The following is a 22466-nucleotide window of genomic DNA, read 5'->3' on the forward strand; positions in this document are numbered from 1 at the left end:
GATTTTATAATTACTCAGCTGACATCACTTAGCCATTTTCCAGTTTCTGATACAGTGGTACAGTGGTGCCTCGCAAGACGAAATTAATTCGTTCCGCGAGTTTTTTCGTCTAGCGAATTTTTCGTCTTGTGAAGCACGAAATCCCATAGGAATGCATTGAAATTCAATTAATGCGTTCCTATGGTCAAAAAACGTCCAAACAAAGCCAAATTTGGTACAACAAGAGTCTATTAAGTGCTCACACATACTGTAAAGAGCATTTCAAAAATTGAAGGAACAATAAATTAAGTTTCTAAACATGACAGAAAAACATTTAAAAATCAACAAAGTGTACAGTACATTTTCTAAGACTCTGAGGGACCACTCGAAGAAGGTTCCTCTTCCACTCTTTGCTTCTTGCTGAAGAACCTGTGCAAAAGCCTGCACATCCTTCCACTTCAGACAAATGTCCCTCAGTTCTTTGGAGGACAGCCGTTCCTCAGTTGCTTCCTCCTCTTCCAGCGAGGACTGCTCCTGCACAGCCTCTGCCTGCAGTTCGACCAGCTCCTGGGTGGTCAGCTCGTGGTCGTGCTCCTCCACCAGCTCGCTGATGTCCTCCTCTGTGACCTCCAGGCCCATGGTCCTCCCCAAGGCAACAATGTCCTGCACCACTGTTGACTCTGGTGCATCAGAGTCACTTGGTGCCACACAGTCCGGCCACAGGCTGCACCAAGCGCAATTCAAATTTCTCTGGCTGATCCCGTTCCAGGCCGTGGTGATCATCTTCAAGCAGGTGACGATGTCGAAGTGGTCCTTCCAGAATTCCCGCAGGGTGATGGTGGTGCAATCAGTCACCTTGAAGCATCACCTGAAAAGCTCCTTGGTGTAGAGTTTTTTGAAATTGGCGATGACCTGCTGATCCATCGGCTGGAGAAGTGGCGTGGTGTTAGGCGGCAAGAACATGATGCTGATGAAGCTGAACTCCTCCAACAAGTCCTCCTCAAGGCCTTTAGGATGAGCAGGAACATTGTCCATCAGAAGCAAAGCCTTCAGCGGCAGGTCGTTGTCCAGCAGGTACTGTTTGACAGCAGGGCCAAAAGCAAGATTGACCCAGTCCACAAACAGCACACGTGTGACCCAAGCCTTACTGTTGGATCGCCACATGACACTCAGCTGCTCCTTGTCGACCTTGTGTTTCTTGAAGGCCCGTGGGTTCTCCAAGTGGTACACCAGCAGGGGCTTGATCTTCAGGTCGCCATTTGCGTTGGCACAGAAGAGCAGGGTCAGACGGTCCTTCATTGGCTTGTGGCCAGGCAACTTGGCCTCCTCCTGTGTGATGAAAGTCCTTTTGGGCATCCTCTTCCAAAACAGCCCGGTCTCGTCGCAGTTGAAGACCTGCTGTGGAACGTAGCCCTCCGTCTTCACAACCTCCAGGAACTCCGCTGCAAAGTCTTCAGCCACAGAAACATCAGAACTGGCAGCCTCTCCATGCCTGACCACGCTGTGGATTCCAGATCTTGTCTTGAACCGGTCAAACCAGCCTCTGCTTGCCTTGAAGACTTCTGGCTCGCCTGAGGTTCCTGGCTGTTCCCGGTCTGTGTGCAAGGCCTTGGCCTTCTCACAAATGACGGCCTCAGTCACTGTGTCCCCTGCATGCTGCTTCTCTTCTAACCAGATGAGCAGCAACTTCTCCACCTCCTCCAGAACAGCTGGGCGGTTCTTCACGATCCTGGTGACTCCCTTGGCTGCATCAGTCGCAAGGATCTTCTCCCTCATCTTCAGGATGGTCCCGATGGTCGATGGATTCCTCCCGTACTCCCTGGCGAGGTCTGTCACACGCATTCCACCGTCGTGCTTCCGGATGATCTCCTTCATTTCCTGCGTAACCTCCTTCTTCCCCTCGCCGGCCTCTGCAGCAGCAGTCTTCTTGGGTCCCATGGCAGCACAGCTCCTACCTTCGCAACCCCCCCCCAAAAAAATCAGTGCTTCACATTCCAAAAATTCAAAAGCACCCAGCCACCCACCACACAGAAATTCAAACCCAGAACCAAGTCCTTGAATTCCAAATACCCCAACCCAAAATCCAAAACCCCCCAAAAAAGTTTTAAAAGTTTAACTTACCAAATGGCTGCAAAAGAAGTTTTGGAAAAGCTTCAAAAATCACCAAAGTCTTCAAAAACCTCAAAAAAGGCTACCACACCGCGTGCTATGAGTTGCTCCTCGAAGTCAAGTCGCAACTGCACCTCTTCAAGCAATGCACCCTGGGTATTAACGGTTTTACGAAAAAGGAAACAAAGTTTCGTCTTGCGAAGCAAGCCCATAGGGAAATTCGTCTTGCGAAGCACCTCAAAAAACGAAAAACCCTTTCGTCTAGCGAGTTTTGCAAGTCTTGCGAGGCATTCGTCTTGTGGGGCACCACTGTACTTTGGTTTTAGAACAGCTTAGTTTATGGACAACTTGGAAATAGAATGCTGCAAACCCGGAAGTAGGTGTTCTGGTTTGTGAACATGTTCCACTTCCTGTTGCGTGTGTTCCGTTTGTAAATTGAGTATCCCACTGCTAATCTGAGGCTTGCTGTTGAGTCTGTCGGCTGTTGAGTCCCGAGCACCCATGCAACCCAGAGGTGATATTTGGAGCTTTTGTTTTTGCTATTTTTTTGCGTTCTTGTTTATGTGGCTTTTTTGTTTTATGGGACTGACTTGTGACTGTGGCTTGTGACTTCGTTTTTGTGATTAGTTTTTGTGACTGTGTGGAACCCAGTTCAGCTACTGATTGATTTCGTGACTGCAGAAATGGATAAAAGCCCCCCATTCAAACAATGACTATCATCAGTGCACAGAAGAAGAAAAATTAATTTTTATTTTTATCATCTACAATACTGTCTTATTTATTTTATAGTACATTGATTATTGCTTTCATTTTATGGATCAATGGTCTCATAAGATAGTAAAATTCATGTTAAATTGCTGTTTAATCCATTTTGCATTACTTTCTATGGGAAAGCACGCCTTGGTTTTAGAACACTTTGGAACGGATTAAGTTTGGGAACCAAGGTACCACTGTATTTCCCTTCCCTAAAAATGGGTTTCCCGATTCACTTGTTTTAATAGCTTCAAAATAAGTGAAATCCAGTAGTGAGCTGACATCTACTGGCTGAAAGCTGCAAGTTGCATTACAAACACAAAAAAGCGCATTCATTTCAAGCAAACCTTTGCAAAAGCAGAAATCAGCTGGAGGGATGACAATAACCAGGAAATGCCTAAATAAAACAAATAAATAGCAAATGACAATCAAGAAACGAAGAATGTTAATAAGCTAAAAAATGAATAATGTTAATGAGAGAGAGGGCAGAGAGGAAAACACAGTTAAGGAACATATTAGCATGTGCTATATTAAATTAGGGTTAATGTCTCTGCTTTAAGTGATCAACAAATAACGTCTTGCAAGGCTTCTACTGTTTCCAGCGAAGCAAAGATTGTGCAGAGACCATTTGCTTTCATTTAACATCTCAGGTTTTGAAATGCTTCAGGTGGTGAATTTTTGCTTGGATCTACCACTCTCAGTTGGGACGCGGGTGGGGCTGGGGGTTAAACCAGAGAGCCTAGGTCTTGCCAATCAGAAGGTCAGCGGTTCAAATCCCCGCGACGGGGTGAGCTCCTGTTGCTTGGTCCCTGCTCCTGCCAACCTAGCAGTTCAAAAGCACGTCAAAGTGCAAGTAGATAAATAGGTACCGCTCTGGCGGGAAGGTAAATGGCGTTTCTGTGCGCTGCTCTGGTTCGCCAGAAGTGGCTTAGTCATGCTGGCCACATGACCCGGAAGCTGTACGCCGGCTCCCTCGGCCAATAAAGCGAGATGAGCATCGCAACCCCAGAGTCGGACACGAGTGAACCTAACGCTCAGGGGTCCCTTTACCTTTTACCACTCTCAGTTACTAAAAGTTTCATTTTCAGGAAATAATTAAGAGGCAAACAACAATGTACAAACTGGTAAATGTGGCTGATCATCAAATTACAAAGCTATTGTTAACACAAAAAAATTTTGTAAACGGATTGGTATCTTAGCCTCTGATTTTTGGCAATCCTACATAAACATCCTAGCTTAATACGCACGGCACGACACCAAGAATTTTCAGACTTTTCATGGACTATATGCCAATTGATACTACTGTAACTGACTTTCCAGAATGTAAGGATTTACACCAAGCTGGACTGTACAAACATTTTATAAGGCATTACCTTGTAAATCAAATGCACCATAAATCTTTCAAGATAATCCAATAAAAAACAAAAATGTTGTACATTGCACTTTTTGATGGAAGAACTGTGTTCCTAATAAAAGTTTCCTTTTGAAAAACTCAGGAGTATGTCATAGAACAGAGCTAAGCATTTCACAGCTTTTCAGCTATTAATAGGGCTCCCAGCTAAAAGGTCCCAATAAATAAAGACACATACGGAAGTCGCAGACACATAAAAAAAAGATGTCTTATGAATACTGTACATAGATGTGGAGCTGACACTGAAAGCCTACCCAAGTATGGAATAAGGCAGACACACAGCTGAGCTGAGAATCATTTCTGCAGTTACTGAATGCTCTCTGGAAAACTCAGACTGGAGCCCACGACAGTGATATGCAACTCTAATTCTGAATCTTCTTTCCACATCCCTGCTGTTTTCATCAACAGACCATGGGTGTCTATACAATAGCTGTGCTCATTTGGTCCTGAAATGAGCTATGTGCTGCAATACGATTAGCTGCTTCAGGAAGCTAGAACCAGCCCAATCCTAGGCAGATTCAGGCATCCCAAAGACCACCAAAATCTATGGTATTAGATGTGCCTAACTCTTCATGGGATCGCATTGCTAGCATAACAAAATTGGAAATTGTGAATAAATTATTCTATCTGAATGCACTGGGAATTCGTAGCTTGCCGTTGCTCATGGCAGGCAAGGCAATTAGATAAATTGACCCCAAACTTACCTTTTAGACCACCAGCAGCAAATCTATGGCTATCCAGATGTTGTTAAGGTATGTTTCCGAGCACAATTCAAAGTGTTGGTGCTGACCTTTAAAGCCCTAAACGGCCTCGGTCCAGTATACCTGAAGGAACATCTCCACCCCCATCGTTCTGCTCTGACACTGAGGTCCAGTGCCGAGGGCCTTCTGGCGGTTCCCTCGCTGCGAGAAGCCAAGTTACAGGTAACCAGGCAGAGGGCCTTCTCGGTAGTGGTGCCTGCCCTGTAGAATGCCCTCCCACCAGATGTCAAAGAGAAAAATAACTACCAAACTTTTAGAAGACATCTAAAGGCAGCCCTGTTTAGGGAAGCTTTAAATGTTTAATAGGTTATTGTATTTTAGTGTTTTGTAGGAAGCCGCCCAGAGTGGCTGGAGAAACCCAGCCAGATGGGCAGGGTATAAATAAATTATTATTATTATTATTATTATTATTATTATTATTACTGCTCCCATCAACCCTGATGGAGCTGGAGTTCAACAGCATCTGGCAGAAGGCCACAAGTTAGTCACCTCTGAGTTATGCCCACCCATATCAAGTAGGATAATTCAGTTTGGGGCAGCATGTGCAGTCAAGGATGTCCTGGCTTGAAGTCTAGTCTCCTGCCATTTCCCCCAGAACAGAAACATTCCAGATTCAATGGAGCTGACACTGAAATAACAACATGCAGGATTGCAACCTTATGAGAATAGCACAGCTCCAGTTAAGCTTAATGGACATGAAATGAGTCTCAAAAGCCCTACTCACAGGCCTACTCGCAAATAGTATAATCTTGGTGTCATGTTCCTAGAAGGAAAGTCTATGTTGTGTTAGATCTATGCACCCTTTACTGTATAGTTCAGAGTTTGAGGCTGCAATCTTATAGCAAACATTATGTGAGTGTAGCTGTTTGGGAGATGGGAGGAAAGGGATTGTGTGGTTTGTTACCACGGTTAGCTCAGAGATGGGAGAGAATTGCCACAGAGGGAGAAGTGTCAGAGTGGACAACTGGGAATGAAAGGGATGAGAGGTTTAGGGAGCCATAAGCTGTCACCCTATGTCCCCTTGCATAGGAGTAAGCCCTCCTGAATGCAACAGGACTAACATTTGAGTAGACATGTATAAAGGTAAAGGGACCCCTGACCGTTAGGTCCAGTCATGGACGACTCTGGGGTTGCGGCGCTCATCTTGTTTTATTGGCCAAGGGAGCCGGCATACAGCTTCCGGGTCATGTGGCCAGCATGACTAAGCCGCTTCTGGCGAAGCAGAGCAGCGCACGGAAACACCATTTAACTTCCCGCCGGAGCGGTACCTATTTATCTACTTGCACTGGTGTGCTTTCGAACTGCTAGGTTGGCAGGAGCGGGACCGAGCAACATGAGCTCACCCCTTGCGGGGATTCGAACTGCCGACCTTCTGATCGGCAAGTCCTAGGCTCTGTGGTTTAACCCACAGTGCCACCTGCGTCCCTAGACACGTATAGGATTGTGCTAAGAGTGTTCATTCTGCTCTGATTATACAGATTATTGATGCTGAGATAAGGGGAACCTGTGGCCCAATTTAAGGTGTTCACACTAGTTTAAAGCCCTAAACAACTCAGACCCCAAATACCTGATAGGCCTCCTCCTCCTTCCCTACAAATCCTCTCAGAGGTTAAGAATGGCAGAGGGGGCCCTACTGGTTGTTTCCCCCACCTCAGAAGGTCAGGGACGTGGTGGCCCCTAAGTCATGGAACTCCCTCCCCAAGGAGATGTGTCTGGCATCTTCATTATGGCATTGTGTTTTCACGGTTATAATCTACCCTGGGACCTTAGAGGGAAGGGCAAGTTGACAACAATAAGGCTGGACTTCAATGGCCACTATCGCTGACCACTGGGCCATGGTGGCTTGGGGCTGGTGAGAGTTGACTTTCAACAATATCTGGAAGACCACAGGTTCCCCATCTCTGATTTATGGTGGTGTACATTTTGTTCATCCAAAATATTAAAAACCTGTTCTCCAAAATAAATCCTGTACCTGTTTGAGCAAAGTGTACAGTGGTACCTCAGGTTACATACGCTTCAGGTTACATACTCCACTAATCCAGAAATACTGCTTCAGGTTAAGAACTTTGCTTCAGGATGAGAACAGAAATCGTGCTCCGGCGGTGCGGCAGCAGCTGGAGGCCCCATTAGCTAAAGTGGTGCTTCAGGTTAAGAACAGTTTCAGGTTAAGAACAGACCTCCGGAGCAAATTAAGTACTTAACCCAAGGTACCACTGTATTGCTTTCTAAATGAATCTATGTTGGTAGGAGCAGAACACATATGACTCCAGGATATATATTTTTAGAAGTAACACCACCCTAAAACTTTTGTCCTGCAGCAAACATTTGCAGCGAGGCTCTACTATTTCCACCACATCTAAACTATCATGGCACAATTGCTATTTGTAACATTCCAGAAAGGTTAAAATGACATTGTAGAACACTTTAACCAATCATTTGGCTATGATCTATTACTGGCTCAGTGAATCTAAACCAACCATCACACTCCTCTGAGAGAAAATGTACCACAGACACAACAAAACAGCAATCTCTTATATTCACATCAACAAGGAATCCATTCATGGAGACAGGCATATCGTTCTGGATCACATGAATCTCTTTTCAAAAGGTTTGCTCTGACAGACCCTGCCTTCCCAACCAGATGGAAAAAATAAGCATTTTTAAAAACCAAATGGGACTGAAATCTCTCCCCACCCTGAAATATAAGTACTTGCCAGCAGAACATGGAAACTGTCCTAACTGCAAAAGACAAATCCCCATCTTGTAATAGGATGCCCTAGAGCAGCAATGGGGACATTTGACTCTCCTTAGATTGCTGAACAAACCTAGACAGCATCTTAAAAAGCAGAGACGTCACCTTGCCAACAAAGGTCCGTATAGTTAAAGCTATGGTTTTCCCAGTAGTGATGTATGGAAGTGAGAGCTGGACCATAAAGAAGGCTGATTGCCAAAGAATTGATGCTTTTGAATTACGGTGCTGGAGGAGACTCTTGAGAGTCCCATGGACTGCAAGAAGATCAAACCTCTCCATTCTTAAGGAAATCAGCCCTGAGTGCTCACTGGAAGGACAGATCGTGAAGCTGAGGCTCCAATACTTTGGCCACCTCATGAGAAGAGAAGACTCCCTGGAAAAGACCCTGATGTTGGGAAAGATGGAGGGCACAAGGAGAAGGGGACGGCAGAGGACGAGATGGCTGGATAGTGTTCTCAAAGCTACCAACATGAGTTTGACCAAACTGCGGGAAGCAGTGGAAGACAGGAGTGCCTGGCGTGCTCTGGTCCATGAGGTCACGAAGAGTCAGACACGATTAAACGACTAAACAACAACAACAACAAAAGATTGCTGAACTACAGTTCCCAACAGCCCTAGCAAGCATGGCCAACGGTTGGCGCAGTATGGGAGTTGTAGTCCAGCAACACCTGGAGGGCCAAAGCATTGCCACACCTGTCCTACAGGAATGATTTAAAACTCCTCAAGTTTAACAGTGCAATCCTACAGGCATTTACTCAGAAGTCAACCACATTCCCTAGTTAAGTCAGTCAAACCTAGGCTGTGTACCTTTACAGCACATTCAAAGGACATTTTTTCCTCTCAAAAGAATTCCGGACCCTGTAGTTTGTTAAGAATTGCTGGGTGTTGCAACTCTGCGAAGGATAAACTACAGCGCTCAGAGTTCTTTCAGGAAAAGTATACACTTTAAATGTGCTTTAAACGTATAATGTGCATGCAGCCTGCATATCACCTTTCTGTAAACATTACAATAAACATATATATATATATATATATATATATATATATATATATATGCAGGTTTTGGTGTCTTCGGGTGTCTTCCCGTGTAAGAGTTGGGGTGTCTAGGCGACGTTTCGACGAGGTCTCACTCGTCATCTTCAGGCTGGTGCTTTCGGCTTCTTGTTACTGGAACAGAGCAGGATCTCAGAGTTTGAGTTCCTATAAATACTGTTGAGGGGGTGTGGTGTATAGCCTCCAACGTTCTGGGCAGAGAGGAGGTTCCCAGGTTAGTGTGCCTTTTCTTCTTTTGTTCCTTAATTACTTGAGGGATATCTTGAGTGATTTCTTGAGTGATATTCTGAGTACCACTTAGGTGGGTCATTAGGTGTGGATTAGTTGCTAAAGCTTTCGTGTCTTGACCTCTTGAGCTTGTGAAGAGTTTTTCTGAGAAGATGGCTGTACTGCACTTAGTTGTGCTCTGGCTTGGCTTCGTGTATAGGGGCGAGCTGTGGTTTTGTGCCCTGTGCCAGCCAGATCTGTGTAGGGATTGCAGGGGGGTGCAGCATCCGGAGGTGCCACTATGGTTTGGTTACTGGATGGTGTCTGTAATTTATCTGTGGAGAGGGTCTGGGTTTGGGTCTGGTGTGGTTGATTGGTGATGGCGTTCTGTGTGCCTCTGGTTCTGGTGTCGGTTTTTGTGGGGAGGGCTAATTTCCAGATGTCTGGCAGGCGGGACGTGTCGTCACGCTTGTTCATGTTGTGAGGGTGTTTCTCTATCTCGATGGCTTCCATGATTATTCTCTTGTGGTGATGTTCCATGTTAAAGAGCAATTTGGAATCTGCAAAATTAATTTCGTGTCCTGTTTCTTTCATGTGTTGGAAAAGAGAGGAAGTTTTTTCTTCTTTTTTGACGGCATTCTTGTGTTCTGCGATACGTGCATTTATTCGTCTGTTTGTTTGTCCAATGTACGTGGCTGGGCAGACTTTGCAGGGTATTTCATAGACCCCTTGGTTTTCCAACTGGATTTTATCTTTGGGGTTTCTGAGGATATTGGCTATTTTTTGGTTGGTGCAAAAGGCTGTTTTGATATTGTGTTTATGGAGGATTTTGCTAATTTTATCTGTAGTGCCCTTGATATAAGGAAGGAGGGCCATGCCATTGTTTTCTTCTGTGTCTTGGTTTTTGGGGGGTGTTTCTTTTTGGATTAGCGGTCTCCCCAAGATACACAAAGAAGGAACACCACTCAGACCAATAGTCAGCTCCATAGGCTCACCTCTACAAAATCTCGCTAAATTTCTCGCTAAGCAACTTCAGCCCTATGCAGAATCCATCGCTTCACACGTTACAAACTCCTTCCAGTTCATAGAAACAATAAAGAAGCAAAACCTACATCCCGATGACCTACTTGTGAGCTTCGATGTTGTATCTCTCTTCACACAAGTGCCCATTAATGAAGCCTTGACAGCCATTCAAAACAAATACAATCCCCCCGAATACATCCTGGACCTGACCAACCACTGCCTAACCAACACGTATTTCATCCACAATGGACAAAGATACAAACAGATAGAAGGAGCACCTATGGGATCACCCCTCTCACCGGTCATCGCAAATTTGTACATGGAACACTTTGAAACCAATGCTTTAGACAAGTCAGAACACAAACCCAAACTTTGGCTCAGATATGTTGACGACACCTTTGTAATTTGGCCACACGGGAAAGAAAAACTAGATAGCTTCCTCACACATCTCAACAGCCTACACCCCAAAATACAATTCACTATGGAAATAGAAGCCAACAACCAACTTCCCTTCCTTGACGTCCTAATCTACAAAAAACCTGATGGCTCCCTAGGACACACTATCTACCGGAAAAAAACACACACCAACCGCTACTTACATGCACAATCACACCACCACCCTGCACAAATAAACTCCGTAGCCAAGACTCTCATCTCCAGAACCAAACGCCTGGCTGACAAAGACCACTTGACAACTGAGTTACAGAATCTCTCAAATGTGTTAATCGCCAATGGATACCAGCAAAACAGGGTTACGAAGCTAATCCAAAAAGAAACACCCCCCAAAAACCAAGACACAGAAGAAAACAATGGCATGGCCCTCCTTCCTTATATCAAGGGCACTACAGATAAAATTAGCAAAATCCTCCATAAACACAATATCAAAACAGCCTTTTGCACCAACCAAAAAATAGCCAATATCCTCAGAAACCCCAAAGATAAAATCCAGTTGGAAAACCAAGGGGTCTATGAAATACCCTGCAAAGTCTGCCCAGCCACGTACATTGGACAAACAAACAGACGAATAAATGCACGTATCGCAGAACACAAGAATGCCGTCAAAAAAGAAGAAAAAACTTCCTCTCTTTTCCAACACATGAAAGAAACAGGACACGAAATTAATTTTGCAGATTCCAAATTGCTCTTTAACATGGAACATCACCACAAGAGAATAATCATGGAAGCCATCGAGATAGAGAAACACCCTCACAACATGAACAAGCGTGACGACACGTCCCGCCTGCCAGACATCTGGAAATTAGCCCTCCCCACAAAAACCGACACCAGAACCAGAGGCACACAGAACGCCATCACCAATCAACCACACCAGACCCAAACCCAGACCCTCTCCACAGATAAATTACAGACACCATCCAGTAACCAAACCATAGTGGCACCTCCGGATGCTGCACCCCCCTGCAATCCCTACACAGATCTGGCTGGCACAGGGCACAAAACCACAGCTCGCCCCTATACACGAAGCCAAGCCAGAGCACAACTAAGTGCAGTACAGCCATCTTCTCAGAAAAACTCTTCACAAGCTCAAGAGGTCAAGACACGAAAGCTTTAGCAACTAATCCACACCTAATGACCCACCTAAGTGGTACTCAGAATATCACTCAAGAAATCACTCAAGATATCCCTCAAGTAATTAAGGAACAAAAGAAGAAAAGGCACACTAACCTGGGAACCTCCTCTCTGCCCAGAACGTTGGAGGCTATACACCACACCCCCTCAACAGTATTTATAGGAACTCAAACTCTGAGATCCTGCTCTGTTCCAGTAACAAGAAGCCGAAAGCACCAGCCTGAAGATGACGAGTGAGACCTCGTCGAAACGTCGCCTAGACACCCCAACTCTTACACGGGAAGACACCCGAAGACACCAAAACCTGCATTCCTGTACCCGTGAAAATCTACGAAAGCAAATATATATATATATATATATATATATATATATACACACACACACACACACACACACACACACACACACACATCAAACAATAGATTATCCATGACATCTCCCTATTGAAGACAGCTAAAGGAGAAACAGTAAGTGCATTTAGGACTGTAGCCTAAGTCGCCAGCTCTTACGTTTCATGCCTTTGCCCCAAACCGACACTAAAACGGAACTTTTATTTCTGATGCCGTTTCATTAATGCATAAAAACAGCAGAGGGCCCCATAACCATCTAACTGCAATTGCATTGTTAGATCAGTTCTGGGACAGATCATTACAGATTTAGGCAACCTCCTCCCAAAAGAAACCTTACATGCACGACTACAGGGTCTCCAAGCCAATTTGCCCAACCCTTTCTAACAAAGAAGGGGCTTTTAACAAACTCACCAAGCTGAGTAGATGCATGCACATAAGAATGAATTAATGCCATCAGGTGTAGCACCCTTGGCAAATGCTCTGACTGTGCTAATCAGAGGCACCTGGACTTTTCTAGGCAGCAAAATAACTGTTTCAAAGGTAAGGTTACAAGTTTTGCTTTATATTTTAAAAAGGACTTTTTAGGGAAGTGCCAGGAGAGAGAACTACCTGTTGCATTAAACCAGTTGTCTTTAACATTGCTGTGGAACACAATGGCATATTCCAATAAAGGGTGGGTGGGTGCTTTTATTGAAAATATAAATAAAAGAGCATTATTTAGCAATTGTTATGGCCGGAGTCCCATCATAGTGCACAAGCATACGTCTGTGAGGCCTTTCTTCCTCTCCATGACATTCTAGACATTATTCCATCCTCCATTTTCTTTATTATTATAAATTTTTATTGGAAATTTTATTTACAACATAACATAAATCCCACCCCCCAATACAGAAATCCACCCTTATTAAATGTGAACATAACATACAATAAGCATAACATACAACAATACAAACAACCAAATAAAATACATTTCCATATTTAACGCTGGTCAGAGATGCACAGTTCACAGCTTCTCTTCGGCAAAGTCAGTGCAGGATTTGACCCCAAATAGCTGGATCTCATTTAGCTCCCATAACATCAATAGAAACTCTCTGCTGCAGTTCCATGCACAACTTACTTTTTTAAGTAAACCCCATGTAACTCAATGGACGGCTGAATAAACTTGCATCTAAGAAGGCTGCAATAAAAGTTTAGATAATCATCCACACAAGTTTAGATAATCGTTCCTATAACACTATTACAGGAACAGGAACCAATGCTTACGTTGATTTAATGTAAAGCGGGGGAAGTAATGTTTGGACAAGCTGGAATCTCCACATCTCCCTTTATTTCCCATAAGAACTACTCTCTGACTTGCTTGCTTAGTGAAAGAAATTAAGACACACAACCAATCCATATGTCGCTAAACTGAAATACAACTAACATGCTATTCAATTATTCTGGATGGGTTTTTTCTTTTCTAAAACAAACTAATATGGGAAAATACCTGGGCAGGTGTTGCCATTGTGAAATTACAAACTGCAGATGTGGCTGCAGTGAAAAGGCAAAGGGAAAAGTTCTGATTTGCTGTGCTTCAGAGGTCTGCTTCTTCCTTAGAGGTAAGATGCTGGGCTGGTTCAAGCTATAGCTCGGATTGCCAACTACTTTTATTTTTTACATTTTTCTCTCTTTCTTCCATGCTGGATCAGAAATTGTGCGTGACGACTTGTGGCTTGGCTGCCACTGCTACGAATGACATAATGAAAAGAAAAATATTTCCTAATTATGAGATGGTTCCATAAATAATCAGACCCACAGTTAGTTTTGCTTGCAGAAGACAAAGGGAGGAGCTGACGAAAGTATAGGTCTTTGCAAACAAAAACAAGCTGTATTGAACTTGGTAGGATATATACATTTATAGTTACCATATGTCCTCTTTTTCCAGGACGAGTCCTCTTTGTTATGGGTATGTAAAATGATGGCCACCGGTTCTCCACCCTGATTTAGATGTTCAGCTCTGTGCCTTTGGGCAAAGGGTTGGGTGAAATGTCCTCCCCTCTTCCAGCAGCGCCTCCAAATATTTTGTTCTAATCAAAATATTGTCCCTTTCTGGTTTTGGGTTGCTGATATTTACAAACAGGCCCAGCTGCATGGTCAGTATTTGTTACAGACAAGTGAGAAACCCAGAGTCTAGACTCTGGCTCCTGGAAGCTAATGCCAGATCTTCAATGCACCCTAGAGGCAAAGCGTTTAACTCAATTTACTCACCTTATTGGGGGGGGGGGCTGTACATCTTATCAGAACCACAGGCTAGCTCTCACTGTCCCAGAGATGTCTATGACCCTGCTTGTTATGGTGGTTGGTTCCTCTCTGCTTCTGGGTTAGAAGCCACACCCTGTTGGCTCCTCCTGCTTTTGCATAGGAAATATCAGCAGGAATTGTGGGACTTGTAGTTGTTGAGAGACTGTGTTGCATGTTAAGTTCTGGGTGAACATATCAGACGACACAGCGATTCTTCAAACAGCTCTTGTTTATTCACAGGCCAGGCCAGAACTGAACTGAAGGGTTCAGCCAGCCTGCTTATATAGAGCTCCACTAGAACGCAACAGTAACCATTTTCTGTAACTATCCAATCACTGAACGTCACTTTCGATCCCTTATTTGCATATGTGGACCTGAGTGAAAACTATCTACAGTATCCCCCTGCTGGCCCAGGGTGAGAACTTCAGTACATAACATTGCATAAAGAGGCACATTTCTCTCGGTTGACTTTTCCTCTACAAGTGCACCCAAGAAAGGGGTACAGCTGGCAGCTTGCTATTGAGAACCTTGGCTTGGTATCCTCTTACTCAGCTTCTGCTCAACGATAGGAAATCTTGAAATACCTGGCCACATCATATAGATGGAGGGAAAGCATGACCAGATTGCTTGTCTTACAATTTTGTTTTTCCCTTCATCAAAAAGATTCCAGTGCAGTTTAATGCATGAGAGGTTGGGTTTTCTAGGTGAGCAACTTCAAGGTTTGTTGCCCATGTTTTTTGGTGTGATGCATGCAGTGTTCTGACAACTAAGTGTAACTCCAAAATCCAGTTAAGTTCTGCTGTTGAATGACACGAAACCTTGAATTTTATTCCGAGGACTGGTGAGACTTCTTAAAAGTCAGGAGCACTGGTTAAGCCAGCTGGGAAATTGGGAGCGTACTGCGCCAAAATACTAAAAGAAAGGAGTAGTAGCTTTGTAGCCAGGAGAAACGTGCAACTGTTTGGTTAAAGCGCAACTGACCCAATCCTCTACATCAGACTGGAAATGAGTCACAATATTGTCTCAAAAACACTTTGGGATGTGACAGCAACTGTTTTGAAGGTTGTTGTGGTACAACAAAGACGTCCCCCCCCCAACCAAATGGGATGCAGGCACCTGCCCATCTATATATGAATTAAGTCTGTTGTATGACTCCTTATTGCAATAGCTGTGTTGAACCTAGATTCCCCTAGTGTGCTAGTACCTTAATTAACAGTTGCTTTGAATAAAATTCTATTACGTTTCTTAGAACCTCTTAATCCTCGCTTAATTACAAGCTCAATTTTTCCTCCCAGTACTTTGTTTCTCTGCTGTACCTCCTGAGTGATTGGCTTATGGCAGGCTCTGAATCCATATCCAGATGGCTTGACAAATTGGCTGACAAAAATTCAGTTGTGTACAGAGTTGAAGTTGCAATTAATTTGGGCTTTCTACAATCCAGAGCTATCTATCTATTTAGAGTATATCAGGAATGGGGCACCCATAGCTGGGGTCGAGAAGAGGCGGAAGTCCAATATCCTCTGCAGAGGCACAGATCCTGATTTGAATATCTATACCCTCTTTTTATGTGACCTCTTTTGCTCATCTTCAAGAAGTGTCTCCAGCTACTTAGTTTCTGTGGCAGGATCTTGCCCTAGCTTCTCGGAGAGACTAGATGCATGGCAGTTCTGAAGCAGACTTGACAAGTTCATCCAGGATTAAAGATTCTATGGCAGTTAGGAAGACAGTTGAGAGTCCTGGACAAATAGCAAGGAATCTGCATGATTCAGGGTGTGGATGTAAGAAATGGCCTCTTCTAAATAACCCCTTTCCTAGAACGACAAGCCAAGGGACACCAGGTATGGCATGAAAGCAATAGCTGTCCCCCACAGTTTTGTCATCCATCATCTTGCATTCAAACACATGCTACCTCTGGAAACTGGCTGATGATATCCCTTCGTACGTTTGTGGATCCATGCAGATATTGTTGGTTTATGCTGTGGGGGGTAGGTGGGGGATCACAGCTCCTCACTTTATGCAAGAGTTCCTATTTCCTTGGCATCTTCTGAGTGATGAGCCATAAGTTTATGTGCCCTTATTCCCCCCCCCTCCTAAATTTGGGTGGCATTGTATCTTGAACATCAGAGTGACCTGCCAACGCATCCATGTCTTGAGTTTGGTTGTATCAAATAAAATAATTCTGATTCTGACTTGTCCTCATTCAGAATGGCTTTTCTGTGATGCAGCTTTGCTAAGCTCTTGAGAAGGATGTAGGCATCAGCAGTCAAACTTCGGCTGTTAGTGGTTCACTGTCGTAGAGACACTTTTTATATATACCAAAAAAAATAAAAAATGGGGATATGAATGGGACAATCTCATGGATGTGTCTGTCAGAATCCTGGGACGGATAGATACAAATACAGTGGTACCTCGGGTTAAGTACTTAATTCGTTCTGGAGGTCCGTTCTTAACCTGAAGCTAATGGGGCCTCCTGCTGCCGCCGCGCCCCCAGAGCACGATTTCTGTTCTCAACCTGAAGCAAAGTTCTTAACCCAAGGTACTATTTCTGGGTTAGCAGAGTCTGTAACCTGAAGCGTATGTAACCTGAAGCATCTGTAACCCGAGGTACCACTGTATTACACTTTGGCAAGTCCTACCAGAGAGGCATCCTGACTAGCTGATAATAAGGCTATTTTCCTTCCTAGTGTTTGAATTGCTTTAGATGGGTACCCCAAATCCCACACCCCTTCCTGCTTCTTGTGCAATTACCAACGGGCAGTGCACTCTGCCCTCTCCCATTGGCCAGGGGACCAAAGAACTGCTGGAAGGTGCTCTCTGCTCCACAAGCATCATGGCAATGGGTAGATCAACCTGGTCCCATCCATCCGTGAAGAAGAAGCTGCAAATATTTTGTTTGTGTGTCCCCTGGTAGAAAACATGCTTGTAAGAAACTTGCAACTAAGAACTAGTGCTTGACTATACTTTTTTCCTCCCCCCACCATCCCCTCCTTTTCCTCCTCTTCTTGTATCGTGTATTTTAGACGGTAAGCCTGAGGGCATCTTATTATTGATCATTGTAAACTGCTCTGTGAGCCTTTTGGCTGAAAAGTGAGGTTTTTAAAAATGCAGTACAAAGAGCTACACATGCAGTAGGTTTCTTTCTCCTCCCCCAACATCCCCCCAAGTTGACCGTAAGAGGGATTGCTGTTCCAGGTATCTCTCACCCTAGTTTTGCCATCCGTAAACGGGATTTGCTATTGATTCACGCACAAAACGTGTGCGTTTTGTATCGCAGCTAACAATGCCTTTTTGAGGCTTTCCACCTTCTTGAAAACATTGTTTATCAATAATAATAATAATAATAATAATAATAATTTATTTATACCCCGCCCTTCCCGGTTCAGAAAACCGGGCTCAGGGCGGCTAACAACAAATTTAAAACACTTATTCATGCAACTAAAAACAGCATAAAATACAGTATAAAATGTGAATAACAATAAATTCAGAATTCAAAAATCAACTTAGGGGGGAAATCCATCCAATAAACATTAGATGATCACCAGGGCTAGCTGGCTAAATTACTCCTATTTGGGCCAGCGAGGAGACCAGGGGAGAATTAGCTGTGGGATTCCAGAGTGGGTAATCTTCATAAAAGGGGAAGGGAAGGGGAATAAAAGATCAGGCTAAGTTCAAATTGAAAGCCAGGCAGAATAGCTCTGTCTTACAGGCCCTGCGAAAGGAAGTAAAGTAAAGACAAAACAATGAATCAATTAACATGCCGTGGATCACTTTTCTTGCAGATTCTCTGACGGAGAGGTTGACCTACAAGGCAACAGATACGCCCTAGAGATCAACATGACTGCCCCAGGTCAGCAGCATACGACAATTGTCAACCCTCCCCCTCCAGAATACATCAATGTCCAAGGAACTGGACGCTTGACAAATCAGCTTCAGTATTTGCAGAGGGTGCTCATGAGAGCAATGTGGAGACATAACTTCTCCTGGCCGTTTCACCAGCCGGTAGACGCTGCAGGCCTAAACCTCCCGGTAAGAGTTTACTGTACTTTATCTTTAACAGAAATATGAATAGTTAAGGAAGACACAGGGGTACACATGTTTGAACTTGCAGCTCATCTTTCAGTGAGAAACTGTGGTGATGCAAGCACATCAGCCTTGAAGGTAAAGGGACCCCTGACCGTTAGGTCCAGTCATGGACGACTCTGGGGTTGTGGTGCTCATCTTGCTTTATTGGCTGAGGGAGCCAGCGTTTGTCTGCAAACAGCTTCTGGGTCATGTGGCCAGCATGACTAAGCCGCTTCTGGCGAACCAGAGCAGCACACGGAAATGCCGTTTACCTTCCCGCCAGAGCGGTACCTATTTATCTACTTGCACTTTGATGTGCTTTCAAACTGCTAGGTTGGCAGGAGCAGGGACTGAACAACGGGAGCTCACCCCGTCACAGGGATTCGAACTGCCGACCCTCTGATCGGCAAGTCCTAGGCTCTGTGGTTTAACCCACAGCGCCACCCACGTCCCATTATCTGTGGCAAATTCTTGAACTTCCTCTCTCTCGCTGTTATCACATATGGCAAACTATAGCAGGTGTTCCTGCATAACAGAGCAATCTTATCCCTGACCAGTCGGCCATGGGGTGCCATGGGACAAAGTGCTATAGCCACTGTTGCTCACATCAGCCGGGGGAAAGGTGGGGATGGGTATAGCCCTGCTCAGCACTACACCCGTCTCGATGGTGTGGGCATGTTGTGAACAGTAGGAGAGGATATATTGATTCAATATTATCCTTCCTCACTCACGCTAGTGAGCTGGTAGCAGAGCACATTCCCTTGCACATTGCTGGAAGCAAGCTGGTTGATTCGTTTGAATCTTCTGAGTTAAGCAATCCAGTCTGGCTTGTCCAGATTGGATTTGTTCCTGGTAAATTCCCCTTTTATCCCTCTTAAAAAGAATAAAGACACAACAGTCTTCTCTTAAAAGTAATAAGGAGTTTATTCTCATTCAGTTCACAGTAGGTTCCCTGAAGGGCAGGCTTTAGCTTGTAGTTACAGAAGAGCGTGTGGGTTAATCTTATATGGGGACTGAGCCCATGTGTTGCTGGCTGAGAGCCAGCAGACAGCAAAAGGCATCAAGACGGGTCCAGAGAAAAATGGAGGAAGGGGAAGATGGCTGCGTGACCAGCCCCTTTATAGGGTCTGCCAGGGTCGCACCTGACCACATGCAGGAGGAGGATGCTCCAGACCAGGTATGACAGGAAGTCCTCCTGGCTGGATCAACATTGCCCTGTGTGTCTACTCTCGGCAAACAGGAAATGTTGCATTGACTGCTTTGGTGATGTTACACCCCACACATTGGACCCAATGCCATCAGCAGGGTTGTTCTGAAATCCAATGGATTCTGGGCTGGCTCCCCTGAAGTCCCATTTTGGGGGCTTCCTGTGTGCCGTTGCCCAGTGGGAATCCCTCCAGAGCTCAGGGAGCTCAGCACCAGATGAATGATCACTCCATGGATGGAGCATGGTGGAAAGGTTTTGGGCTGGGTGAAAGGAGTTTTTTCTGTATCCACACACACTTGGCATGGTAGATTGGGTTTTTGAATTGCTACTCAAGTGATTTAAGAGGAGGGTGTCTCTTCATGAACATGAGCACACTCCTTGCTAATATAGTTAGTACAGTTTTTTAAAGTATCAATAAAAACGAGAGCAACCATAGATGGTGAGATGCTCTTAGGAATGCAGCTGTTGTGTGTTTCTAAATACAAACACACTGCGGTATATAATGCAACTTTTAATGCACAATAATAGAATCTTAATGCCGCAAGGCACCAAAGATTAGAACATATCGCTATAAATTATAAATAATTACATCTGATAAAGTATAAGATACTACCATCAATAAGATTGAAGCAAATTGGCTGAAAATTGTCACGATAAAAGAAAATCACATACATTGTATATGTAGAAAATGGTCTGCAGCAATGTGTGAAAACACCCTAGTTCAATGTGGAGAAGAAACAAAACAATTACAGCTATGTGATATTTATTCTATTTGATGGCAATTATTTTTTCAGCAGTTGCTATATAAAATTAAAAAACGAAATCTCTCAGAACTTCTTCATAATGAAGAGTAAGTCTTCTCCCTTAAACACAAATCCATAATTCATACTTGTAAAATAATTAATGTGACTATATTATATATGGCCTTGCCCTCTTAAGTTCCCCTATACTATAATTAGTGCTATCAATCAATTACTCAAAACATTCACAAATTTCACTCTTCAACCTTCTTGGCCCCCTATCCAATCAATCAAATTAAAATACATTGTCTCTGAACAAAACCTCTGCATTTTAGATATTGAAGGATGTGTAACATAAATTGAACTGGCAAAAATTCACTCATCGTAGGAAGAAAAGCCCATAATAGCTGCATTTCATTTCCTATTAGAGTAACTCATCGGAACTGAAAGAAAGGAAAAGATAGCTGTTAACTTTCAGCAATACCAATTACAAATTTGCTGACCAATTAAAATAGGTCCCTTTTGATTAATCTTAAGTCATCTACCAGTTTACTGAAAGACCATGTGATCGCAACTGATTTTGGTGCTTATCAGTATTCAATCTTTTCTTTCTCCTGACTGTTTATTGGCTAAACTATAACATGCATACTTAGTCTGTGGGCCTTTCTCTTCAAAAATCATTGCAGGGCTTGGATATCGTCAGTGAAGGCTAAACCCCTCAGACACGTTTCTGTTTTTCTTGACAAACTCAAATGGTCAGTTTGTCCAAAAGTGCTTTCAAAGTGACTGTCACCTTACATTTCTGGTGTTGGATTTCCAAAGAAGCTGTCACTTGAGGTTAATATTAGAGGTCATTCACTCAGTGTAGCTTTTTATATATATATATAAAAAGGAACTAGCCCTGGGCCTCTTCTGCCTCTTCAGATTTCTAAGGGAGACACTTAAAACGTATTTCATATACATGTAAGAACATTGTACCATCAACCTTGGCTTGTCATCTGTGACCAACTTTTTGACGAATGCTACAGAGGAAATTGTTCCTTCTCTGCACCTCTCTACCTGTGGCCATGTGTCAATTTCTTCCACTAACTGCCTGCCTGGATTAAAATATACTTATATTTGTTGGGGCTGTGGAGTATATAAACTAAAATTCAGGGTGCCACTATAAACACCCCTAAACTTGGGTACGTAGCTACAATGCATCTGGATTTTACTTGGCCTTAAGCATCAACAAGCTGCTGGAGAAGATGTCAAGATCTAGGAATGCTTCTATAGGAATAGTGGGAAGAGTTCACGAGTTAAATTGTTTTGGAAAGCTGTGTTTTGTTCCTAATTATTTGTTTAGTCGTTTAGTGGTGTCCTACTCTTCGTGACCCCATGGACCAGAGCACGCCAGGCACTCCTGTCTTCCACTGCCTCCCGCAGTTTGGTTAAACTCATGCTGGTAGCTTTAAGAACACTATCCAACCATCTTGTCCTCTGTCGTCCCCTTCTCCTTGTGCTCTCCATTTTTCCCAACATCAGGGTCTTTTCCAGGGAGTCTTCTCTTCTCATGAGGTGGCCAAAATATTGGAGTCTCAGCTTCAGGATCTGTCCTTCCAGTGAGCACTCAGGGCTGATTTCCTTCAGAATGGAGAGGTTTGATCTTCTTGCAGTCCATGGGACTCTCAAGAGTCTCCTCCAGCACCATAATTCAAAAGCATCAATGCTTTGGCGATCAGCCTTCCTTATGGTCCAGCTCTCACTTCCATACATCACTACTGGGGAAACCATAGCTTTAACTATACGGACCTTTGTTAGCAAGGTGATGTCTCTGCTTTTTATAGAAGGCACAATAACACCACCTCCGCAATTCATTAGCTGTCCGAAACCTTTCTCCAGAGGGAAAATGTGTTTTCCCTACCGATCACCACCTGCTTGCTTTAAGAATTCCTGAGATTGTATGTAAAATACTTGACTTTAGCCATATAAATGCCATTTTTCCTCTTACACCCAATCCACTGCCATAAATTAAGCAGATTTCAGTAAGGCTTTGGACAGTAGTTTACATTGAAGGTTATATTTTGCTCTGAACACCTTTTTTCAATATGGAAAAGTTTCCCCCTCCAAGACACAGGGCCAGGAGTCTATGGTTACGGCAACTAACTGCTCTTCTAAGTCATGGTACTCTAACGTTTCTTTCTCTCTCTCTC

General features: G+C 43.9%; 1 protein-coding gene and 1 long non-coding RNA gene across 19 annotated transcripts in view; one reads left to right on the forward strand and one right to left on the reverse strand.

The window, feature by feature from the left end:
• Nucleotides 1-22466, forward strand: part of BRDT (bromodomain testis associated) — a 64957-nt gene that overhangs the window by 12876 nt on the left and 29615 nt on the right. For 13 of the 18 annotated variants that reach the window (XM_083510991.1, XM_083511004.1, XM_083511001.1 and 10 more), the window contains one exon: nucleotides 18045-18291. In XM_083510991.1, coding sequence (XP_083367117.1) covers nucleotides 18100-18291 — 192 coding nt within the window. In that variant the 5' untranslated portion in view covers nucleotides 18045-18099. Of the gene's footprint in view, nucleotides 1-15980; nucleotides 16104-18044; nucleotides 18292-22466 lie in introns of those variants that run through there. The other 5 variants (XM_083510997.1, XM_083510998.1, XM_083510999.1 and 2 more) reach the window with 4 other exon arrangements.
• Nucleotides 12655-15864, reverse strand: LOC310710389. The gene is made up of 2 exons (XR_014528026.1): nucleotides 13472-15864; nucleotides 12655-13162 (listed from the first exon to the last, which is right to left on the reverse strand). It is a non-coding gene; the product is annotated as an uncharacterized lncRNA (long non-coding RNA).

Source organism: Podarcis liolepis, assembly GCF_965112155.1.
Source record: "Podarcis liolepis genome assembly, chromosome: 6".
Taxonomy (NCBI): domain Eukaryota; kingdom Metazoa; phylum Chordata; class Lepidosauria; order Squamata; family Lacertidae; genus Podarcis; species Podarcis liolepis.